The sequence below is a fragment of the Takifugu rubripes genome, chromosome 15 (assembly GCF_901000725.2).
Source record: "Takifugu rubripes chromosome 15, fTakRub1.2, whole genome shotgun sequence".
Lineage (NCBI taxonomy): Eukaryota > Metazoa > Chordata > Actinopteri > Tetraodontiformes > Tetraodontidae > Takifugu > Takifugu rubripes.
In genome coordinates, this window is record NC_042299.1 from 14,433,698 (window position 1) to 14,457,627 (window position 23,930).

At 52.9% G+C, this 23,930-nt stretch overlaps 3 protein-coding genes across 12 annotated transcripts in view; 1 reads left to right on the forward strand and 2 right to left on the reverse strand.

Annotated features, from left to right (window-relative positions):
• Positions 1–142: 142 nt before the first annotated feature.
• slc22a6l (solute carrier family 22 member 6, like) lies at positions 143–3,295 on the reverse strand. Of its 2 annotated transcripts, none has more exons than XM_029848969.1 (11): positions 2,998–3,295; positions 2,469–2,898; positions 2,291–2,394; positions 2,031–2,185; positions 1,773–1,941; positions 1,510–1,633; positions 1,321–1,436; positions 1,039–1,253; positions 865–973; positions 460–663; positions 143–352 (listed from the first exon to the last, which is right to left on the reverse strand). In XM_029848969.1, the coding sequence occupies exons 2-11, from the start codon at positions 2,874–2,876 to the stop codon at positions 268–270; spliced, it is 1,689 nt and encodes a 562-aa protein (XP_029704829.1). In that variant the 5' UTR covers positions 2,877–2,898; positions 2,998–3,295; the 3' UTR covers positions 143–267. The 2 variants fall into 2 exon arrangements, with proteins under 2 accessions (XP_029704829.1, XP_029704828.1); XM_029848968.1 differs by having other exon boundaries at positions 2,469–2,909.
• Positions 3,296–4,442: 1,147 nt separating this feature from the next.
• pygma (phosphorylase, glycogen, muscle A) lies at positions 4,443–12,282 on the reverse strand. Its single transcript, XM_003971166.3, has 20 exons — positions 12,040–12,282; positions 10,590–10,691; positions 10,422–10,500; positions 10,240–10,343; positions 9,933–10,064; positions 9,735–9,846; positions 9,561–9,643; positions 7,549–7,692; positions 7,330–7,422; positions 7,108–7,254; positions 6,839–7,002; positions 6,634–6,748; positions 6,449–6,550; positions 6,218–6,365; positions 6,093–6,151; positions 5,871–6,012; positions 5,506–5,713; positions 5,030–5,164; positions 4,842–4,908; positions 4,443–4,757 (listed from the first exon to the last, which is right to left on the reverse strand). Exons 1-20 carry the CDS (start codon positions 12,280–12,282, stop codon positions 4,611–4,613), a joined length of 2,526 nt encoding a protein of 841 aa, XP_003971215.2. The 3' UTR covers positions 4,443–4,610.
• A 6,090-nt stretch (positions 12,283–18,372) lies between these two features.
• nrxn2a (neurexin 2a) overlaps positions 18,373–23,930 on the forward strand; it is a 77,445-nt gene continuing 71,887 nt past the window's right edge. For 7 of the 9 annotated variants that reach the window (XM_029848095.1, XM_029848099.1, XM_029848096.1 and 4 more), the window contains exon 1: positions 18,373–18,654. The gene's annotated coding sequence lies outside the window, so the exon portion shown is untranslated. The remainder of the gene's footprint in view (positions 18,655–23,930) is intronic. The other 2 variants (XM_029848101.1, XM_011611611.2) reach the window with 1 other exon arrangement.

Consider the following 23,930-nt stretch of genomic DNA (forward strand, 5'->3'; position numbering starts at 1 on the left):
AGATAGATAGATAGATAGATAGATAAATAGCTGGGTGGATGGATGGATGGATGGATGGATAGATAGATAGATAGATAGATAGATAGATAGATAGATAGATAGATAGATAGGTAGGTAGGTAGGTAGGTAGGTAGGTAGATAGAGATGGATGGATGGATGGATGGATGGATAGATAGATAGATAGATAGATAGATAGATAGATAGATAGATAGATAGATAGATAGATAGATAGATAGATAGATAGATAGATAGATAGATAGATAGATCTCAGACAACCTGTTTCATTAGATTTGCCTCATTGTCTTGTGAGTTTGCATCCTTTGTTTCCTTTTTGGGTCTTCTCCCAGATCCCCTGTGGTTGAAAGAGAAAATAAAGGTGGATCATCTCTCTCTCTCTGTCTGTCTACCTCTCTCTCTCTCTCTCTCTCTGCCCGGCCCGTCTCCTTGTTGCCATCTCACCTGTCTTCTACGTCTTGTATGGTATCAGGGAGGGGAGAGCCGAGGGTCTCCGGAAGGAATATTCCAACCACCCCACTGAGAATCGGAGCGCCCCCGTAGATCAAGCCCGGTACCCACGGGATGTGGTCCCCTGCTAGGAGCACCATGGGGGCCACCATGGAGCCTATGCGAGCAGTCATGGACACGAAGCCCATGCCGTTCTGGCTGAGAGGGAAAGAATCCAGACGTGAAGCTTGGGAGCGCTCACATCCTGAAACCCAAGTAACCCAAAGTAGCCCAGGAACCTTCGCATCATTGTCAAAGTTTTGAGCTAAAACGCCGATGAGCTAAAACAATTGGTCACCTCGCAATCAACCATGAACAAAACTGTCATCAATTATGTAATGGTTGACGCATTCCACCTACCGGATGACGGTTGGGTAGAGTTCTCCAGAGTAAAGGTAGCAGCAGTTGAAGGAGGCCGCCAGGCAACCTTTACCCAGCACGGCCAGACCGGTGCGCACCGTCTGTTGATCTGCAGCCAGCAACCGGATCACACAGGAGCTGTGGTTTCACACGTGTTGGAGGTCTCGCACCTACCGTGAGGCACCAGCAGGTTCGCCAGGATCGTGACCCCGGCGATGACGAGGGCGCCGCACTGTGACGGGCGCCGCCCCAGCAGGCTCATGGCCACGGTTACGACGACCTTGGCGGGGATGTCAACCGCGCCGAAGATCACCTGGATTAGGTAGATGTCCACCCCGAACTTCTGCAGGTCCATGGACAGGCCGTAGTAGGCGAAGCTGGTCGAGAACCTAGAGGGCGAGGGCGAGGCCTCGCGTCACGCGGACGTTTTTATCGGTCGACCAAGCTGCATCATACCAGACGGCGCTGAGGGAGATGGTCGTCAGCCTCATGGTGGGTGTGCGGAAAAGGTCCAGGAAGGAGTAGGAATCCTGGGAACCAACCAGCTCCTTTTTCATGGATTCTTGCACCATCTGCAAATAAAGAGACTCCGGTGTGGCGCCGCTGCTACTCGAGGCGGTTCAACGAAAAACGCCGGTCGCTCACTTTAACGTCCAGTTTTTCGCTTTCTTTGGGCCGCCCGTTGATTTTGGCCACACTCTGCAGGTTCTTGATGCCGCGCTCGCTCTTGTTGTTGAGGAACAACCACCTGGAGGATTCATGGAACCACCTGCAAGAGACGTTTGTCCTCCAGTCCTCTACTTATATTCAGCCGTAACTTTAGTAACAGGTTCAGACGGTGCTGCTGCGCGCCACAACGACGCGCTACAGTAGATTAACAACCGTTCCCTCAGTTTTTAGCATCTCACCAGGCGTAAAGGAAGAAGATGTAGTAGGGCAGGGACACGGCCAGGGTCAGCCACCTCCAGTCCCGGATGAAGTAGGCAACAGCGGCCAGGATCAGCTGCCCAAAGGTGTAGGAGTAACCCGTTATCGTCCCCACCACCGTCCGCACGCGAGTTGGGATCCACTCCACGACTTGAAATCACAAACACAGGCGGGCGTCACGCGACACGTCAACAGAAACGCACTCGTTTGCTCGTTGTAGGAGGTTCGAAGGATCTCACTGAGCGAGAAGCTGTTGAGGGACTGGCCCGACAGAGCCATGCCGCAGCCGAAGCGGAACAGGCAGAAGAGGGAAAAGGAGGACGAGAAGGCGGTGCACGTTCCCGAGACGGCCATTAGCAGGTAGGAGAAGATCAGCAGGATGCGGCGGCCATATCTACAGCAAGGTCAGCGGCGTCAGACTAGCGCTGGCCTCGGCAGGTCAAACCCGCCATCGGGATGAATGTAAGACAGGCGCTCGTTGGGGTCTGTCTGACGTTACCTATCGGAGAGCGCTCCGAAGATCCCAGCTCCAACCAGCACGCCTCCCATGTAGACGGTCTGCCCCATTTGCTTCAGCGAGCGCAGGTCACACACCAGGTCCCACTGGCCACAGTGGAGCACAGTTCAGCACCGAGGAACCTTAAAAGCCGTCGGGGTCAGAGAAAATAAAGTCCTACGTCAGAGATGATGCTGGAGGTCCTCTCCCTCATGGCGTACGACCATCCGTCCTCGCATCCCTCCAGGTCGTCGAGGATCTCCTCTGGGTTGGCGTAGTCGTCCTCCTCCGCCGCAGAGCTGCCATTGGCAGCCAGGAGGCGCCACCGCGGCGCGCTGTAGCGCTGGCACCTCAGCGGCTTCCCGGCGAGGTCCAGCGGCGCCGTGACGAGCAGCTTCTCCTCGGCGCTCAGGGGCAGCGCAGACACGTTGGCGTGGGGGCTGCAGTGGTGGGGAGGCACAGAGGCCACGAAGTTCTGCAGCAGGTTGTGGCTGGCCATCATCAACACGGGGACGCAGAGCAGGGTCACGTGCACGATCTGGAAACGTCCCGTGCCCCCCACCATGTCCAGCAGGTCACCGAACGCCATCGCGGTGAAGGTCTCGTGGCACCTGAGGCGATGTTGAACAGACACAGCGGCACAAACCATCCAAACGTTGGTTGTTCTGTCTCAGAAGCTGCTTCAGCGAATCGGACTCGGCTCAACTTACCTGCTCGAACTTTAGAGAACAACAATCGAATGCAGGCGGTCAAACGGCAGCATTCAGACACAAAACCGCCAGCGGACCTCAGATCCAAACAGGAAGTCCAGGAGAAAGTTCGGACAAACTCACGGAGAGGTCAAAGCGATCCTGCTGCTGCTGCTGCTGGACTCGGTAATCGGCTCACAAATTCCAGGAGCTTTTACCGAACTTTGGATTATGAGACTTGCAGCTGAATTAGCGGAGGTAACGCCGGGTCCTCGGCGTGCAGCAGCGAGTGAGCTGCAGCATCGAGACGGGGGCATATCTGCGCACGTTGGACGTTAACGCGCACCCCCCCCCACCCCCCCACCCCCCCCCCACCACCACCTTATTGGTTACTTAATCTCGAGGACTGGCTCATTCTGTGTGCACGGGTGTGTTACTTTGTTTTCTTCTCGATTTATAAGTCAGCATTTTGACAGAAGGCAGCACGTGATGACGGTCGTTGACCCTGGCGATGACCTTGTCCAAGGTCACTGAGGTTTACTGCTGTGATCATTAAGCTCTCAGCATCTCAACACGCGGAGCAGCACAGCCACGAGCTCGTCTTTCCTGCCGAAATGTGCCGCAAACCTGAGAGATTTCGCTCTGTTTTGGGTCCCGGCGATTAGTTTTGAGGAATGTGCGCTTGTTTGATATCAGCATGAGATGTCAGGCCCGATGAAGCAGCAGGTGCACCGAAAAAAACAACCCCCCCTCCTCAAAAAAAAAGACCCGTTTTTTCAGCTGCACCAGCAGGATTTGCCCTTTTAGACCCCTTTAACTGCTTATTTTCAAAGCCTGAGCTCATTTAAGTTCCATCTTTTGGCAGAATATGTAGAAAACTCAGAGGAAAAAGCAAAAACCCACCAAGAAAGAGGCAACAAAGGACGGGCTGGCAATCCCGAACCTTCACCCAGCTTCAGCAGGACTTTCCTGGGTACAGAAGATGAACTCGACGTGACCCGTGAAGATGTGCGCGGCCCTGAACGCAGCACGCAGTGTACATGACACGTGCACATTCTTCCTTAATCTTTACAAGCACGCTCAACTATTGCGACGAAGCCATGATCAGGAAGCCGCGCACGCGCCGGCCCGCTGTTGCGCAATCCGGAACGCAGATACGCATCGCGACTGAAACGTGACAGGTTCGAAGCTCACAAATGACGATTTTAGCTGCAGTTTAAGATTCCAATTTGTTGGATTTTCGGCAATGATTCACCTCGGCCTCGGTTAATGTGTCTGGCTGCGCGTCCACGGTCTGCGCACTCATCTGTGCGTGTGAGTGTGGTGCGTTCGGGCCGGGACCTTGGAACCCAACACCCGGGCCCCCATTTCTATGTGTGTCGGTTCTCTGTTGTTTCACCAAACTCCGAAAGATTTTGTCCAAACTTTCCATGAACCGGGGAAGAAAAGGCAAGAAGGAAAAGTGGAATTTCCGAGATTTTTTTTTATTCAGAATGGTTCCAAGTGGAATACAATAGGCTATGTTTTTAAATACAAAAATACCAGTACATTATTCAAACCCTCACAAACGTGCTTGATTGCAGTCGCGATGACACTGAACCCTTTCATGGCGTGATTGAGGGGGGCTTAAACTTTTATATGTCATCTGGACTGGGGAGTTTTTCCAGCGTGGGCTCCATGCCCCAGATCTCACGGGCGTACTGGGCGATGGTGCGATCGCTGGAGAACTTACCACAGCCGGCAATGTTGTAAATCGCCTTCTTGGTCCATTCTTTGGGGTTCTAACGTGGGTAGAAGAAGGGGAAAAACCATGATGAGAAGCTCTCGTGCATCGGCTTCGACACACAGTGAAGTCACCTGCGTACCTTGTAAAGAGCGTTGACATCCTCCTGGCATTTAATGTATGCTTCGTAGTCAGCAAAGACCTTGAATCTGGGCAGAAAACGAGGCGGTTAACGCGCACATCTGCCACGTATGGCGCCACCTGGCGTTGTTCTACTGTAAACGCATCAGGCTTCTTTCTTCAGGTTGGCCATGTTAGATGTGTCTTTACCTGTCGTGATGCATCAGCATGTTGACGATCTCTTTGAACAGATCAGGCTGCTTTGGGCTAAAGAAGCCTCCAGAAATCTGGTCAATGGCCTGTTTCAGCTCAGGCAGTCGGTTGTAATATTCCCCAGCGTGGTATCTGAAAAAGGACAGAAATAATCAGAACACACATCATTACAGGAGAAAGAGAAGAGTGTGTGTGTGTGTGTGTGTGTGTGTGTGTGTGTGTGTGTGTGTGTGTGCGTGGCAATCAGGCTAACTGGATTAGCTAGGCTGCGGTTGTTAATGTTTGAACAGCGGTACCAGAGGGCTCCTGAGTTCACACCTTTACATTTTAAATGAAGCTGATGTGTTTCTAAACATTGCAAAAGTGTCACAAAACACAGCAACTGGGCCGATGACGAGGTCACGAGGAGGTTTGGATGGAAAGAGCTTCGCTTTCACATTCGTTCATCAACAAATCGGGGTTGACTCTTTTACCCTTTCTTGTCGAGGGCCTCCACATCGTCCACCCTCATACCGAAGATGAAGAGGTTTCCCTCCCCGGCTTCCTCGGCCATCTCCACGTTGGCCCCGTCCATGGTGCCGATGGTGAGGGCGCCGTTCAGCATGAACTTCATGTTGCCGGTTCCAGAGGCTTCAGTGCCGGCTGTGGAGATCTGCTCCGACAGGTCGGCCGCTGGGATGACTGAAGGGTGACGAAGGCAGAGGGTTAATGGTGCCGATGGGCGTCTTCAGCTGTGACTCATGAGGAACTTTGATTGAATAATCTCGGCTGGGAAAGAAGGACGTCTGATGAACATGAAACGGGACAGAAAGGTGAAGAGGAGGGGGAGAACAACCACCTTTCTCTGCCAGTGTGACCCTGTAATTCTCCAAAAAGATGACTTTCAGGCGGTCGCCAACCACGGGATCGTTGTTGACCACCTCGCCGATGGCTGTGATCAGGCGGATGATCATCTTGGCTGTGTGGTACCCAGGAGCAGCCTGCGGGGGCGAAGAGTGAAAGCCGGAGATCAGATGGGTTCAATCACCGCGGCGAGTCGGGGTTGTGTAAAGTCGCCGACCTTTCCTCCAATCATGATCGTTCTTGGGGTCCACTGCCTGTTCGGCTCCTTCTTGATGCCTGCGATGAGAAGAGCAACGGTCACGGAGCGCTAGCGCCGGCCCGGAGGCTTCTGCACGCACTCACGGTTGTAGTAGGTGATGATGTGCAGACAGTTGAGCAGCTGGCGCTTGTACTCGTGGATCCTTTTGACCTGGATGTCAAACATGGAGTTGGGGTTGATCTTCACCTTGTAGTGATCCTCCAGATGCACGGCGAGCTTCATCTTGTTTTCCTGTTGGGTTCAAGCGAGCGGCTTTAAAGCACCGGCGCGGCTAAAGGCGGCGTCCGCGGGGTGAACGGGAATCCGGCAGGTACCTGCTTGACTTTGGCGACATCGCGGATGAACGCCTCGTCGTTGACGTATTTGCAGAGGCTTCGCAGCTGGTCCAGGTCGCGGATGAAGTCCTCACCAATCCTCTGTTTCCAATGGACACCATGAGCTGCTTATTTGGATTTATTTTACCTTAGTGAGTGAAGTCCGCAGGAGAGGTTTTGCTGACCTCAGCGATGACCTCTGCCAGCCCGGGGTTGCACATCACCAGCCAGCGGCGGGGAGTGATGCCATTGGTCTTGTTCTGGAACTTGTGCGGCTCCATTTCATAGAAATCCTTGAAGCTGCCGGGAAATCAATCCCCAGTTTAGCGAGCGAGCGCTGCAACAGTTCCGCCATTCGCACCTTTACTGAGAGCTTCACCTGAGACTTACACAGTTGCTTTGAGGATGTCTGAGTGAATCTGGGCCACGCCGTTGACGGCGTGGGAGCCCACGATGCACAAGTGGGCCATGTTGATCCTCTTCTGCCCGCCCTCCTCAATGAGAGACATACGACGCAGACGATCCTGATCGCCAGGAAACTTAGCAGCAACTCTCTGCGCAGCAGAAACGAGATATTTTCTTGCTCGTTCTACGTTCTGTTCGACATGTGGACGTATTCAAAAATAAATAAATAAATAAATGCAATGCACTCCACTGGCCTCTAGATGGCGACGATTGATCTCGTAGACAATTTCCAAGTGACGAGGAAGCAGATGAGCAAACAGGTCGACCGGCCATCTCTCCAGAGCCTCAGGAAGCACCGTGTGGTTGGTGTAGGCGCACGTGCGCACGCAGATGTCCCAGGCCTAGACAACAGCAGATTAAAAGATGTGTCCATCTGATTTACATTAAATAATTAAAGATAAGCGTTGCTTTCTCACCGTTTCCCAGCTGAGTTTCTCCTCATCCACCAGGACCCTCATCAGCTCAGGGATTGCCATGGCCGGGTGGGTGTCGTTCAGCTGGATGGCAACCTGGACAAGCAGAGCAACAGATGCAATCACTGCCTCCACTGGCAGAGGAAGAGGGGCTTTCACGCGGCAACAACAAGTGGGGAAGCTTTTCTTCTCTGAATCATTTCGCTGTGTTATTTGCTTCACCTTTTCAGGCAGTTTGCTGAAATCCGTGCGAGCAATTTCCCTGGAGCCAAACTTGGAGACCTTGAAACGGCGGATGATGTCTTGCAGGGTGGCAGAAACTACAAAGTACTCCTGCTTCAGACGGAGCTCCTTTCCTTCAAAGAACTGTGGGTAAAGATGCATATTTGTCTGTTTATGCCCTGCAGGCAAAGATGAATAGATTTCTTTAAGCAGACAATCTGAGATATTTCTGACTGCTGCTCACGCTCGTGGACACTTGTCTGGAAACCTCGTATACAAAGCTAACAACCTTAATTACCCTGACAACCAAAGGCACATAGACATCAGGGGAATGCTGCATATGTGCAAACCTTTTGACAGATCCATGACCCCCCCCCCTCCTTAGGGCTATAAAAAAAAGCTACATAGACACTTTACATTGTTTTTATGGAAGCAAAATAATAAGGCCAATATTCATTTATGAGTCAAATAGTCTATTATAATCAAAAGACAATTAGAATAAAACTCCTATATAGCTAAATCCCAGTGTCTGCAATAATATGAGCAGTTACATGAAATCATATTACAGAGCTAGAAATTGGAATTTTTCATGGTAATGAGCTAATTAAAAGGCATTTCAGAGTTTGCATATTGTTAATTCATAATCCAGGCGGGCGCATGCAGGAAGCCGTTGTGTTTTACAAATAAATATCTGTGACGAAATACCAGTCCGTCCTCAGTACAGAGAATAAATTAGTCATTTTATTTTGGACCAAACTCACAAATTTATGCATTGCACTTGGGGAGGAAGGGGGGGGGGGGGGGGGGGTGTTGGGAAGGGGGCTATTAGCATTTGGCTACTTGCAAATTCTACTCAGATACACACCAGATAACAGATTCTCAAGAAATGATCATTTCTTTTCCTTTTCCCGCCCTGCATGAGAGTGTTGTGGCTGCTGCTTATTGGCCCACGGGGGAACATTTTATTATCTGACCGTCCCAACGCCGCCGGAACAATCACGTTTCTCCGGGAACACGCGGAGCAAAAAATCAGAGGTAAGATCAATCACTTTATATAGGATAAGTCCCACGGCTCCCTATCAACGGGGACGCTATAGGAGGCTAATAAAGCAGTGCTCGCTGTGGATGCCATAATTTCCCTGAGAGGAGATGGCACTGAAATCCTGCACAGGTGGTGGTGGGGGGGGGGGGGGGCAGCGTGGAGTTAAATATGCTGTTCCTCCAAATAAAACATCAATGCAATTCAAATGAGAGCGGGAATGGTGGAAGGAGGAGCGAGGGCTGGTCAATAAAAGCACGCCATTTACATAGATCAATAACACCAGCGGGGGTCCCAGCGGGGGGGGGGGGGGGGGGTCAGCCTCATTTAGGCGCTGCACACGGATATTTAAGGCTCAGATGTACAGTGATTCATGAATACATCAAACTGGTACATTAGTGAGCCTGGATGTGTAGGACTCGCGTAGCACTTCCTCACAGCACAGGACGATAAACTGGGGGCGCACGCCTCACGTGCACGCCTCACGTGCACGGCTCACGTGCACGGCTCACGTTTAAATGGAAAAAAGAATCTCAACTGAAAAGTTCGCCTCATGCCGCATCTTTTTTATGAGTGTATGAATTCAGGCTGATGATGTAAAGACGTCTGTGATGATGGAAAGGCGCTACATAAAGACACTCCATTAGCTGGAGCTGTTGATTAAACCTCTAAAAAACTCACCAGTTCCTGCTGCCACCGGCCTTCTGAACACTTAATTTACTTAATTTACTGCTTCTTGTCCTGTTTATTAATTGAAATGATTTTGAATGAGCCATCTGCCCACTAAATGGTAAGACGTAACATCATAGCCGAGACCCTTCGGATGAATTATGTAAATCCCTCACTGATCTTCTGTTGGACCTGCAGTCCCAGGATCCTGACCTGCCCGTCATTAAACTGACCCAGGGTCAGATAGGAATGATAGGAATGTAATGTGGGGGAATTGGAGGGCGGTATCCCTTCATGTCCTTACGTTGTCATTGGGATACAGCACGCGGGAGATGTTCTCGGCCAGGTTCCTGTCCAACACGGCCTGGATGTAGCCGCCAACGTTGACTGTTGAAGAACACACAACACAGGTAGATTCAGTCGCGCTTTCCTGAGAGGCGCCGGCCGTTTCCACACTCATCCGCTCCCAGACACCTACAGTCTTTCAGGTTGAACTCGCAGGGAGCCTTTGCAGACCACAGCCTCATGGTGTTGACGATGTTGTTCCTGTAGCCTGGAATCGGGGTATCGTACGGCAGAGCCAACACCACCTGTCGCCACCGCCACACAAAAGGTCACTCAGCAGCCCGGAACACGCCTCCCTCTGGCTTCTTACGGATTTAAACCAGCTTTTCACCTGAGTGTCGACCCATTTGACGCCGTCCGCATGATGCTCGGTCTTGCCGTAAAAGTGTACGGGGCGCATGTACTCCGGGCGAGCCTTCTCCCAGGGGTTACCGAAGCGCAGCCAATCATCGGCCTCCTCAACCTGAAGGGTGCCATTAATTCATATTGAGGAGAAGGAAAACATTCATTAGCTGAGCGGCTTATGAGCGGCGCCAGACACGGATGAACATTGAGTTCTCATAATGATGGCAAGGAAGCTCATTCAGGGGGTGATTTCATGTTGAGGCTAAAGTCAATACAGAAGAATTAGTTCTGACCTGCCAGCCATTGACGATTTTCTGATTGAAGATACCAAATTCATAGCGAATGCCGTAACCGTAGCCAGCCAGACCCAGCGAAGCCATGGAGTCCAGGAAACAGGCTGCAAATGCAGGCAGAGATGGATGAGCTCCTCGAACACGTTGCACCATTCTTATGGGGGAAAACTCAAAGTGCTCACCAGCAAGGCGGCCCAGACCACCGTTTCCCAAACCGGCATCTTCCTCCATGTCCTCCAGTTCCTCCATGTCCAGACCCATCTGGAGGAAAAAAAGCATTTCTGTCTGTTGACCCTTGAATGAAGGGGCGGAGCAGCCATGACAGCAAGAACAACGGGCGTTCCCTTCACCTGGTACATGGCCTCGTCACAGGCGTTCTCCAGGGCCAGGTTCACCATGGTGTTCTGGAGGGCGCGACCCATGTAGAACTCCAGGGAGATGTAGTACACACGCTGCAGGTTTGAGAAGAAGGAATGAAATCAACAGGCCTGAAGAGTTCAGCAACATCAAATGATCGGCGTCTAAGGAAAGTGACGTCTGGAGCATAATGGGCACAAATCTGGCGCCCAGGAGCGGCGAAATGTCACAACAACATCTGACCCTCGACTGGCAAAGGAAACCTTCAAGTTTCATCATTTGGCTTCACGCCTGGCCGAGCGCACAAATGTGCCACCTGAGACTCCGTTTAGCCTTTGCCATTTGGTTCTCTCCTCCTCTGTAATGGAGGAGCACAGAAGCTGAAGCGGAGGTAGAGCGGAGAGGAGAACACAAGAGAGGAGGGACAGATCGCTTTCGAGTGTTGCGTAACCACCAACATTTTGGCCTCGGCAAAAATAGCTCCCGCAGAGGTTGCCGGAAAGGTCAGCCCGAGCCTGCTACCCTTTCATTGTGCAGCTCAAATCTGACGGGCGATCGGAGGGCTTCTTCAAACGGATATCGGAAACCTTCTAATTATGCTAATTAGCCTAGCGTTGCCTTGGATTAGAGCAGGGGAATGAGCCATTGCTGTAGAGGTAGCGCAGGTGCATGTAGCACACAACTATAGGTGGAAGGTTGCGACCTTTTGAGGATTCACCTTTGACCTTTAGAGCACTGGCACCAACTTGCAGAGCAAACAGCTCCCAAACGGAATCTTATCTAACATGAACTTTTCACACTAAGTCCGTGCTCAGGGTTCAGTTTCACTCTGCCTTTTGTGTTTAAATGAATGCACTGTACTTTGCACCGTCTACACCCCCCCCCCCCCCCCCCCCCCCATCACCCCCCCTCCCGTCTGCTTTCTGTTTTTAAGCTAATCGTCGAACAGCACCTCCGAGACGGATGTTTGCAGACTGCGTGACTACGAATGCTCCTCAGGTCAGACGCCCTCGGAGGCATCTGGGCCCCTGAGACCAGTAAAGGCTGTGTGCGTTACAGTCAGACCGGTCAGTGACAGAAGGTCACGGCCGGGTTTCAGGTATCAACACGGTTTAGGAGCAGCGGCGTGCCGGCAGCAGGCGAAATATCCCACCGTGAGGTTTAAATGTCACCACTTGACATTACGTAACATTGAGGGGAGAACAGTTTGACAATGTGGACCTCAAAGTGTGGCCGGCGTGCAGGAGCAGGGTTAAATTCTGGTTATGGTGCATGACTGAGCTGGCTGACTACGGTCCGAAACCACTTCCATAAAAGTCCGGACAACTGGAACCGGCTTTTGGGACCAAAATAGTTGGGACCAGGATTGTCTGTTTTACCTTTAAAACCACAGATGTGAGATGTGATCTATTGATGGAATATCGTGCTGGGGCTGGAACTCACTTTGGGATCCTTCTCATAGTAGTGCTGCTGGGTTCTGATCCACCTGCCCATCAAGTGGTCCCGCACCGTGTGGGCGAGAGCAAAGTAGTAATCCCTTCGGGTCGCCACATTCCTGTCCTTGACCAGCGTGAAGTGGAGGTGTCTGTTGAAATTCTGCTTCAGGTCCGTGACGTTTTCCACGCCGGCGAGGCCGCGCACGGAAATCTGCTTCTTTCTGTCGTGGTCTGACAAGGGCTTAGACATTCTGGCTCGAGTAGAAGCGCTCCGGCTCTGGAAGAATGTAAACAGTGAAAGCAACACACACGCGTTCAGCAGCGGCACCCACGGCAGCAGGCGCCGGCTCGGGCTTTTAAAGCCCCGGGGCTGAATGTCAAGCAGAGGGTGGAGTGAACGGGGTATATTTGGTCAAGGGTGGGGCAAAGCTGTGCTGGGGGGGGGCAACACGTAAGGGCCACACTGATGACTTCATTTGCAGCACTGCTTATAAATTTGGAGATGAAACAGTCATTTGTCAGAATTGAATAAATGTCCGGGGGCAAAGACGGTCATTTCACCGTCCTGTTGTGCTGCTTCACACAGGACAGGAAGAATTCCCTGCAGCAGAATTCCCACAGCTAAAGTAGCTCGGAACAGGCTCAGAGTCAGCAGATGGTTCGTGTATGTAGGATTAAAGAAAAAAAAACAGGAATCGAAGCTGCTTCATAGCATTTTTACAAGACAACTTTATACTCTCAAGGCTCCGTGAGGGGGGGTCGCAGGGCTGCGGCCTGGTCTGTGCCCCGGAGCATTCCCAACGCGACGCCACTGTAAAAACCACCGATCCAGAGACCCTTGAAGATCACATCTGCTGTGGAGCCCCGGAGCGTTCGCTGACACCGAATCAGCTGCAGCAGAGCTACTAAAGCCGCTCTGTATCACTCCGGCGGGCCAAACTATCATCTTGTCTTGACCCTCTATAAATAGCAACCCTGACCCACTCCCAAAGGCCGTGATATTTGAAAGGCATCGCTCGCTAATGTCAGCAAGAGCCGGTAGACAACAGTAGTAGATGAGCGCTCGGCAGTAGCGGGAACGTGCTCCCAGTGGGACGTGACCACATAGTTGTAATTTCCTCGATAAAAGTGTGTGTGTGTGTGTGTGTGTGTGTGTAGGGGTGTGTGTGTGTGTGAAAGCTTTGGTCCGAAATTGTCTAAAAGTTCACTGGAGGAGTGAGTGTTAGTTTCTTGTCATGCCAGACTCAATGACAGGCGAAGTGTTGGGGGAGAAATTATCGAGCGCTCTGTTTGTCACTCTGATTGGCAGGAAACAATCCACAGAACAATGGATCCTTTAGTCAGACCCCAGGATGAGGCGGCAGAGGGACGGTGAGCAGACAGACACGAGCAGAGAGACACGAACAGACAGACGGCGAGCAGACAGACGGCGAGCAGACAGACACGAGCAGACAGACGGCGAGCAGACAGACGGCGAGCAGACAGACGGCGAGCAGACAGACACGAGCAGACAGACGGCGAGCAGAGAGACGGCGAGCAGACAGACACGAGCAGAGAGACACGAGCAGACAGACACGAGCAGACAGACACGAGCAGATCGCCCGTGGCTACAGATGTCTTTGGCAGCACTTCCTGCATTTCCGGGGGGTTTAAGACCTAAACGCTCTCTCCACCATTCCCTGTTATCCTCCCTTTTATGTCCAGCCTCGCCAGATGACCCCCCCCCCCCCCCCCCCAGAACGGAGGCGCCATCACCCAGCAGATGACAGAGATGGGAGCTGGCGTGCCCCCGATTTGTCCATTATGATGAGCAAATTATGTTCTTACATGTCTGCTGGCTGTTCTGTCAAATGGCGCATCAAGCCTTCCAAGACGGCGCCGGGGCAACAAACGGCGTTCCGGATGTGGAAAGCACGTCCTCCGCCATGAATGGAGGCGTCGGGGGAGTCGAGGCGCGTCGCGGCCGCCACGGGACCGCCGAGCAACAGCGTCTGCTAATTTGGCCTTTTCTCGTTTTCTCTTCATTAAACGCGCGCAAAGCTTTAATTAACTTTCATTTCAGTCTCTCGGGAGCATTAAGTCAATTAACTGTAGTGTTAATCAGTGCGGTGTTTGGCCAACGGGAGCGATGCTCTCCGACTTGTCTCTGTCGCCTGGAAGTGCTTCAAAAGATCCACAAAGCGAGTGATGGGATGCCAACGTGCACGTTGCGCACGGCGCCTCGCTCTGCCTCACTTTTCCCTGTGCCTGGCTCTCCATTGTCGCACGTTCACCACCGCTGCATCCGTTTGTGGCCCGGGAGGAACGTCTGCACGTTCCACGCGGCAGAACAGACCGGAGCTGGTGTTGCAGGACTCGGGCACGTTTGCACGTGCACGTGCACGCTCTCGCCTGGTAAAGTCATTATGTTTGTATTACATTTGCTCTCAGCAGTCACGGCGGTTCTCCTCCGGAGGAAACAAAGCCTTCAGGAAAGAAATGGAAGTTGTCAGACGGTAATGGAAGAGAGGAGGCTGGTGTGGGCGGGTCCATCAGCAGAGTGATGCCGGGATTCAAACACCAGATCCAGCTGATACACGCGGCTCCAACGCGCTGCTCCTCTCCCAAAAACAGCTCCGCTCCTTCCAGTGGAAACAGTCGCTCTGCCTGTAGCTCACACACCCCGGCGTTGGGAGGGAACGACCCCGGCGTTGGGAGGGATCGACCCCGTTGTTGGGAGGGAACGACCCCGTTGTTGGGAGGGAACGACCTCGTTGTTGGGAGGGAACGACCCCGGCGTTGGGAGGGAACGACCCCGGCGTTGGGAGGGAACGACCTCGTTGTTGGGAGGGAACGTCCCCGTTGTTGGGAGGGAACGACCCCGTTGTTGGGAGGGAACGACCCCGGCGTTGGGAGGGAACGACCTCGTTGTCGGGAGGGAACGACCCCGGTGTCGGGAGGGAACGACCCCGGCGTCGGGAGGGAACGACCCCGGCGTCGGGAGGGATCGACCCCGTTGTTGGGAGGGAACGACACCGGCGTTGGGAGGGAACGACCCCGGCGTCGGGAGGGAACGACCCCGGCGTTGGGAGGGAACGACCCCGTTGTCGGGAGGGAACGACCCCGGCGTCGGGAGGGAACGACCCCGGCGTTGGGAGGGAACGACCCCGTTGTCGGGAGGGAACGACCCCGGCGTCGGGAGGGAACGACCCCGGTGTTTACCCTTCTCTCCACGTGTCCACTGATATTTATCCACCCATCCTTCTCCTGCTAATCACAGATTAAGCCTGATGGAGGCGTCTGATGGGCGGGTCGCTATCATCACAGGACACACACACACACACACACACCTAGGGTCAGGAGGAAACCGGAGTTCCAGGAGTCTCCGGAAAACAGCCACATCTGAACTTAAGAATTAGCAATTAAAAATAATTAAAACAAGAAAATCAGCCATGTGAATGTTCAAATAGTGACAGACCAGATCGATGTGGCGCCTGAGTCCAGGCGGTGGAAAAGGCCCGTGGTTCTGTCCAGACGGATATTAGGGTCTGATTGGCAACGCTGCGTCCTGTCGGCCTCTGAACTCGTCCACGTGAGGCCGGCGCAGGAGGAACGCGTCACCCGCTGGTGGACCTGTTGACGCCGCGCCTACACGTGCAGAATACGGGCCTGAATGAGCCCGTTTTGCTGGCGCGGACGCCATCTGAGACGCCATCGTTTTTGATTCTGACAGACGAGTTGGCGACTGATAACAGCTTCACCACACGACAGCCGTCCGTACGTGCTGGACTCTGGTGCTGGACTCTGGTGCTGGACTCTGGTGCTGGACTCTTGATGAATGAGGAGGCCTTCGATTTGACGCCACGTCTGAGCAAGCGGCGGCGGCGGCGACGGTGGGCGTGCTTCTTCACACCAAGCCCGAAGCTGTTTCACATGCTACACGCGTGCAATATCACACGATATTGTCACAATATGACTCCGTGTGGCAGCAGAACCGAGCCAGAACCGCTGTTTCCGGAGCGCAGCCGCCTTCGCTGTCGAGTGGGAATCGGCAACTGGCCTGAAACGGCACCTAAACCGTCGTAAGCATTCAAAATGTTTGGCTTTATCCACCTCTGGGGGTCCCTCCTCGCACACGAAAACGGTCGGCGCCGGTGTCTTCGCCGAAACGATGGCGCCCTTCAGGGCTTGTTGCAGTTTTTATAAACAATCTTCATCAGAAGACGTGCAGACAGGAAGTGAAGCAGCAGCCGTGCGGCCTGTGTCAGCCCGCCACCTCAGGGGGGGCCGTAGTTCTGGGCCCCCGTCATGTTCTGCGGGCCTTATCGGCGCCGCTTCCTGTCGTCCTGCCCCCCGGTCTCTCCGCTGCTGCTCGTCAGCCTGATGGTATCATTCTATTAAAAGCTCCAGCGCTCACTTTGTAAGAAAAGTTCCTTCCCTAATGTCATCCTTAGATTTAATCACGCGGGGGCTGTTTTTTGTCCCTACGTGCACAGACGCTTTAAGCCGTGCGCGTTATCTCAGCGCACTTGTGTTACTGTGTCCTCTGTTGTCTTTTTAAAGACGTGTCTTCTGGTTTCTGAGATCCTGAACCACATTTCCAGTGTTTTAGCACTTATGTTAGCAAGGATATCGTAGATATATCATTTAATATCATTTAGTCCCATTTGTGTCTCCGGCTCTGATATCTGCTCATTTATAACGATCGCTCTGAAAATGTCTGACTAATATTTGCTCAGATGGAGCTGGAGCATCATCACTGCTGAGTCCATTTCTGTTCAGAGCCACGTGCAGAACCCCGTCAAATCAAATAAATCGCATTCAAACTGAATGTGCAACATTGTACAGCAGCATTTACTCACTTCCAATTAGCATCTAAGTTAGATGCTAAAAAAGCTTCTAACTTTGTTGCTAATTGCATTTGCTCATTTCCATTTAGCATCTTTGAACTCGTCTCGAAGTGATTTGAATACTTTAGAGTGACGCCAGTGTTGCATCCGTGCTCAGCTGAAAGAAGGAGACTCTTGGATCAGCTTCCTTTCCTCTCGCTTGTTTGCTCAACAGACGGACAAAATAAATAGCAGAAACACTTTTAAACTGAAGATTTAAATCTGCAAAGTCACCAAATGCAGCCTGGCTGCTGAAAACACAATCAAAAATGGGTTTTTTTTTTTAAGGAAGAAGAGCACGGACGGGGGGGGGGGGTGCTCCAAGCATAGAGACGGAGGAACGTCCAAACTAATGTGGAAAAACCCGAGTTTTCCTCTCTGTTGCTCAGTGCTTGGAGGGAATTTCTCTGGTTTTTCTGAACAATGTTTATTGCAAATCTGAGCTGTGTCTTTTGGAACAGGAACACACCAGGAAGCCTCTTTGGTTTTAAATTATAAACACGCATTGAGTTTTTAAAAGTAATAGATTTAAACCCCATTTACTCACTGGGGTGAATTGTTCCTTCTGGCAGGGCATCCATTATTCATCATGGACATTCCAAGACTTCAGATTTGTTCCTATTACCCCCCCTCCCTTCAGAAAATAGCACCCTCCAACTAGGATACAGCAAAGGAAGCATACGCAGGCTAAAGGAGAGCTGAAGGTGGGAATCGCACCTGCTTTCAGATGACGAGGCCAAAGATGGCCGCCTGGTGGACCCCCACCTCTACAGCTCACTGTGACGCGCCTGGTGGGGAGTGCGCGTGTGGTTCTGACACTCATGAATGATGCAGGCTCATTTTGAACATGCTATTTTCCAACCACGTCCCCTCTTAATTAACCTGTTTGCTGAAAGGCACTTGGGCAGCAGCCGCGGTGGTGATTGAACCACCTCATTCTAACAGTATTTAAATGGCGTTTAGCATAAATCAGTCAAACTAAACCTGAACGGAATTTATTATCGTGCGCAACAGCGACGCGCGCTTTGGATGGAAGGCGCAGGAGCGAACCGCGCCCTCAACCCGTAAAGAGCTCCCTACCCAAATTATTAGGACCAAAAGAAAGAGCGGGGGGGGGGGGGGGGGCTGTTGCTGCGGAGCAGGGAGAGAGAGAGAGGGAGAGAGAGGGGAGAGAGGGAGAGAGGGAGAGGAGAGAGAGAGGGAGAGGAGAGAGAGGGGAGAGAGAGGGGGAGAGAGGGAGAGAGAGAGGGGAGAGAGGGAGGGAGAGGGGAGAGAGGAGAGAGAGAGGGAGAGGAGAGAGAGGAGAGAGAGAGGGGGAGAGATAGGAGAGAGGGGGGAGAGAGAGAGGGAGGGAGAGATGGGGAGAGGGAGGGAGAGGAGAGAGAGGAGAGAGAGAGGGGGGAGAGAGAGAGAGAGAGGAGAGAGAGAGAGGGAGAGAGAGAGAGGGGAGAGAGAGCACCGTTGTGCGCAGAAGCTCCGGGCTTCCCTGCCTGGCTGCTCCCGACGACACGTCAACATCCAGAGACGTGGCTCTCCTGTTCCGAAGACAGAGGTCACACACTCCTCCGTCGAATCCATCTTTTTGGGGATTTTCGTCATTCCTATTCTTTCCCAACACCTCCCTCCTCTTCCTCCCCCTTCCTCTCCTCTGTCTTTTTTTGCGCGCTTGTGTTTGCCTGGTTAGAATAACCAACCCGCCGCCGCCCCCCCCACCTTCGCCGTATCCATGTGTCGGATCGCTGGATGCTGCACAGGTAAATGACACCGCACACCTCCTACACAGAAAATCGAGCCCCCCCCCTCCTGTAATTATCCCTTCTGCGTGCTGCGGTGCAACAAAACAACGAGCGCGTCCGTGTCCGTGTCTGTGTGTTTTGTTCTTTCTGTCGGAAGCAGCAGTCCGGGATGGTTCGGATCCCGTTTCTCTCCAATTACCAGCACTTCTCATGCAGGGGTGCCGGATTCACTTAACCCAGGCGGGGATACTCAAAGCAGAGGCTTCTGAATGGCTGTTTACCGCCAGCAGGGTGGAGGAGCGGCGGGCTGGATGTCCGAATCCACCCGCTGCAGATGAGGTCACTTAATTGCGTGCCGGAAGACATGTCCCGGGCTCGGCCGCGTGGAAAGCTGCAGAGATATGGAAATGGCAGCCTATTGTCTGGGAGCGGAGGCCATATGTCAGCGTAATCAGGTGACGGCTTTTAAAAAGTGAAGTTAGGGCGCTCCGTGAGTCACGCAGCACGCCCTGGCCCTTATCTGCGCGCGCTGGGGGGAGAGCATTTATTATTGAGAGGGATTTCGTGTTCTGTGGGGAAGGATTGGCCGGTTTAAAGACAGGCAGGAGGGGGGCTTGGATGCCACATCATCCCGTCAGCCTGGAATATTGCTCCGGGTTTGCGTTGTTAATTGGAAAGAGAAGCTACCTGTGTGGTGAGATAATGGCCGTGGGCAGCAGCACGCCCCCGTCGGGTGGAGAGCTGCTGCTCCCATCCGGAAGATAATATGGCATCGATTCAGCAGGGTTGACCACCGAGGAGGTGGTTCTGCTTCCTAAAAACAAGCTGCCTCGAACGCGCTGTGCGCGGCTCATGCACAGCCTTTTGTGTGTGGAGGCGTGTTTGATCGGCAACGGCGCCTCGTATTCCCGATTCCTGTGGAACGAGGCAGAAGTGACCCCTGTTTTGGCACCTCCCATGCCGCTCTGCCCTTCCTGTAACGCCGCTCTGCCGATTTGCTTTGCAAATCCTCCTGCGTCCGTATATTTCGGGTGTTTCGCTCCAAACAGGGAGGCAGGAACGGCTCTTCTCGCGGCCAACAGGGGCAGCTTCAGGCGCTCAGGTCTCCCTCTTCACCTGCATTCCATGACCACCCCTGATCTGGCCACCAGCCTTCCCCGAGCACTTCATTTTTGTGGATAATAAAAGCCTGGTGTTGCTATAGTGACCTTCTTTGGTAAGGCGTGTCGCGCTCTGGGCTCTTGCTTCTCCCACTTGTGCCACATTTGCAGTTGCGTTGCATGGGCGCGTTTCCATCCCTCCGGGGCTTCGCTTTGATTGAGGGAGCAGCGTCCGGCGTGATTTCATTCACCGACGACTATTTTTGGTGCCCTCGGTGGCGTCTTTGCCACACTTGTGTTTCCAGGGTCTGACTCACGAGGCATCTGTCTCTGCTGCTCCTTCCAGTGAGTTAGCATCGGGAAGAGAGTCACCGCTGCTTACAGAAGCAACCATCTTATTCAACAGGGCGTGCAATTAAAAAATAACCACGCGCATCGTTTAAAGGTTGCGATGCCCTTAGTTTGCATATTCCCATTAAGATTGTTAGCACCTTTGTTGCTAGCGACGGTGTCGGCGTGCTGCACACAAATTGCTGTTTGAAGGTAAAATATAATGGAAGCAGCAGCCGGGCCACAGAGGGAACAAGTGACAGGAAGGAGGAGGCCGTGGGAAATAATGACAGGCTCCGACGGACCTGGCGCCCGCACGCACACGTGTGCCACGGCTCGGTGGCTCTTACGCGTAGCAGGGAAGCGGAAGGTTGCAGATATTGCGCGGCTTTGCAAATGGTGTCGCTTCCTCTCTATCATACCCCATCAAGGTCACATCCACAGACTGAGAGGGGTGGCCCTGGCCTTTTCCACTCCTGGCTCTGGCAGAGGGACGGGGCCCGCGGACCACTGCTGCTTCTAATCAGGGCTGACGCGTGACTCAGTTGCACGCCAGCTGCACAGCCGCACAGGGATTGTGTCCCTGGGTGGTGAAAACAAAGCAAAACAAACAAACAAAAAAAAAAAGGTCGTCGTTGGGATCATTGTCTCTCCGCACCTTTGGCCATTTAGGCTGATTCAATTATATGTGTTTTTTAGTTCATTTAGATGCTCCGTCAACTAAACCGGCACACGAGGCCCCGTTGTTGACGGTCGTCGTCATGACGCCACCGTTTGTCTCGATGTTTATGAAGTAGCGTCAAAAGTAGGAGCACTTAGAAACTGTTCCTATGCCGCAGGTGGTTCGGCGGCCTGTCTGTCATTGTTCCGAACATTTTTTAATAATGGCTGTTAGATTGCCAGTTATTTTTACCACAGGTGGTACAGTAGGTGGGATGACACGGAGGCGCCGGCGGCCTCTAATTTCCCTGAAGCAGAACGCCTCTCGGAATGGAACGCCGGCGCCTGTCATTCTGGCAGAATTGGTTTTGAAAAGCTCACCTGCGATTCATTAAATATGTGCATGACGAACGAGCCGCTTCGCATTTACATCGGGGGGGGGCGCAGCGATTATGAAGATGGAGCGCGGCTATAAAGTTTAGCTCGTACCGCGGCGCGCTCTCCTCGCTTATCTTAATGGACAAGTCAGATTCATGGGGTAAACAGACAAAGCGCGGGTTGATTTGTCAACGGGCCTTAATATTAACCAACAACTAATCAGCACCGCCGCCATTAAACATTACAGTTCAGCAGACTCGACTAGCTGTACCGTGAAGCCCACTCCATGTTGCCCACTTCTCATCCCCTTTTGGGTCGGTGCTGATCCTCGTTCTCCCTCTGGTCACGGTCTCCATGAGAGCCGCCATGATTCACCGCTGCGCTCTGCTCCCTGTCCTTAAACTGGCCTCCATTGTCAGCTCCCACCCATCCCCAGGCTGGGGGGGGGCGGACCAGGGCCCCACGGCCCCCCCTCCCTGTGGCTCTGCTGGAGCTCCAGGGACACTGACTCCGCCGCTAACCGGGGCAGCCGCCGCCATGGCTACGAGCAAACACGGCTACGCAGCCTGAGATGGCTAACGCAAGGAGGAATAGTGCTGACAAACACTGGCTGCCCCCCCCCCCCTTCCGTTTACTCCCCACATATTCAGATCAGATGATCCAGATTGTGTATCTGAAGAGTCGCAGCACGGTTTTTATCAGCAGCTTCTCGCGGTGACTTTTGATCCCCCTGCTTTTAAAATGCGGCGTTTGCAGGCAAATATTCCAGTGGGAAAGTGGTTTCACTCAGTGCGACGTAGCATAATTCTTCTCTAATTCCGACCCAATAATGAGTTCTTAGAGTGCACGGAGAAACCCCCGAAGCGGATTTTTGAAATTCAAATGGGCCCCCCCCCATTAGACGGAAGACTTGTAATGTTCTGGAGCCCTGTTGGTTCAGGTGCTTCTGTCATCCGGAGGGTTGCGTCACGGCTGTGGGGGGGGGTATCGCACGCTCGTCTGTGGTTGTTCCACGGTGACAGTACAAACGGGGGAAGCTGAACCTGCACCACCAGCCCAAAGGTGCCCAGGCAGCACGGTGGGGGCCCTCGGAGCCCAGGCAGCACGGGGGGGGGGGCCCTCGGAGCCCAGGCAGCACGGGGTGGGCCCTCGGAGCCCAGGCAGCACGGGGGGGGGGGGCCCTCGGAGATCTGAGACACAACATCAGCCTATCAGGACATACATTATGCAGCTTCAGTCCTCAGAAGGCGGCTACGCAACAAGGTGCAAATCTACTACATCTCACGTGTGTGTGTGTGTGTGTGTGTGCGTGTGTGTGTGCGTGTGTGTGTGTGTGTGTGTGCGCGTGCCCCAGTTACTGTACCATCTTCAGTCTATATTTAACTTTAACTTACGCAGAGCTGGCTCTGACTTTTCTTCATTTCTGGGAGTGAAAGAGTGATGAAGAACATTTTGCTGGGAGCTCAAACGTGTTCAACCGACCACCTGAACCACCCCCCCCCCCCCACAAATGGGTCTTGGTAGCTGTTGCGTTGGACGACGCAACGGCGGCGGGGAGCTAGCAGGCTAATGTGTGAGGCGAAGGCGTCATTTATTTAATTCAGTGGATTTTGCGGCTGTTGCGATCAAGATGGTGTGGAGGTGATTTGGGAAAAGCTGCAGTCTGACGCTCCAACAAGGAAAACCTCCCTTTTAACTGGAAGAATCCCTGAGTGTGACACTATTTTTAATGTGCTCCTAAAGAAAGGAGAGATCGTTTCTTCCTCAACATTTTATACGAGAGTCTAATTACTTGTGAAGGATTATTACCCTAAAATACCGTATAAGTACTTTAGCGCTTAGTGGCGCTCGTGCCATGTTAAGGAATTTTACCAGTTTCACTGGAGTTTGGGAGTTAAATAATGTTCCAATGAATGAGAATGTGTTTATTTACACGTTCAAAACTAAGGATGGGGTAAAAAAGTTAGTGCAGCCAGACAAAGCAACACTTCTGCTTCATCCCGGGGAACCAAAATGAGGTCACATTTCTGGGAAAGCTGACATTCACAACCAGATTCCGTGCGGAAGCGATCTGCGGCGCTGGCTTCCAGCCGTCAGTCATGCTTTACGCCATCTTCCCGGCACCGTGGAACCGAGCTGAACCGATCCCGGCGAGATACGGACTTACAGTGACAGAAACCACCTTGGATTAAAAAAAACCCCAAAAAGTTCCGGAAGGATTATGTGAACTGTTTCCTTATAGACGCTTTAACCTCTGGTAAAGTCCGTCGTTTCAGCTCCAGGAGAGCGGCTCCTCCAGCGGAGCTTGGAAGCGCGTGTCCTTGTGGGGGTGAGGGCTCCTCCAGGTGAGGATCAGTGAGATATTTAGCAGCCGCTCCGCCCGTCGCGCTCGCAGGCGGCGGCGGCCGCGGCGGCGTGGAAAACACTGGGAGGGCCTTTTGTTCCCATTCCATCTGGGGGACAGTAGATCATTATTGTATGCATCGGATAGCTCGTCTAATACGCTGCAAAATCAATGTCATCCGTGGGGGGGGGTTCCGTCAAGAACAGGCGGTCGTCTCTGGCGTCCGGCCCTCTCAACCAACGGGAACGCTGGCCAGGGAGCCCAGAGGACGCTGCTGAGGGCCCATCCAGGCCGCTCGATGGGGTGTATATGTTGAGCTCAGGAACGCCGCAGGGACGCGTTATCAGGAGTGTCCTTCTCCCAGTAAATCTCCTTTGTTTTGGGGGGAGGCTTTGGGAGGTTGGGCCACTTAACGGCAGCCTGTGTGTGTTTGTGCGTGAGCAGAGTGGGCTTCTTGCAGGCAGTCGCTCTCCGTTTTGTCT

Coding starts and splice junctions, on each gene's coding strand:
- slc22a6l (XM_029848969.1), bottom strand. CDS start 2,876: ATGGCGTTCGGTGACCTGCTGGACATGGTGGGGGGCACGGGACGTTTC. Junction 2,186..2,290: donor TTCGGAGCGCTCTCCGATAG/GTAACGTCAGAC, acceptor ACCTTGCTGTAG/ATATGGCCGCCGCATCCTGC. Junction 974..1,038: donor GAACCTGCTGGTGCCTCACG/GTAGGTGCGAGA, acceptor TGCTGGCTGCAG/ATCAACAGACGGTGCGCACC.
- pygma (XM_003971166.3), bottom strand. CDS start 12,282: ATGTCTAAGCCCTTGTCAGACCACGACAGAAAGAAGCAGATTTCCGTG. Junction 10,065..10,239: donor AAATCGTCAATGGCTGGCAG/GTCAGAACTAAT, acceptor GGCACCCTTCAG/GTTGAGGAGGCCGATGATTG. Junction 9,644..9,734: donor CGAGTTCAACCTGAAAGACT/GTAGGTGTCTGG, acceptor GTTCTTCAACAG/TCAACGTTGGCGGCTACATC.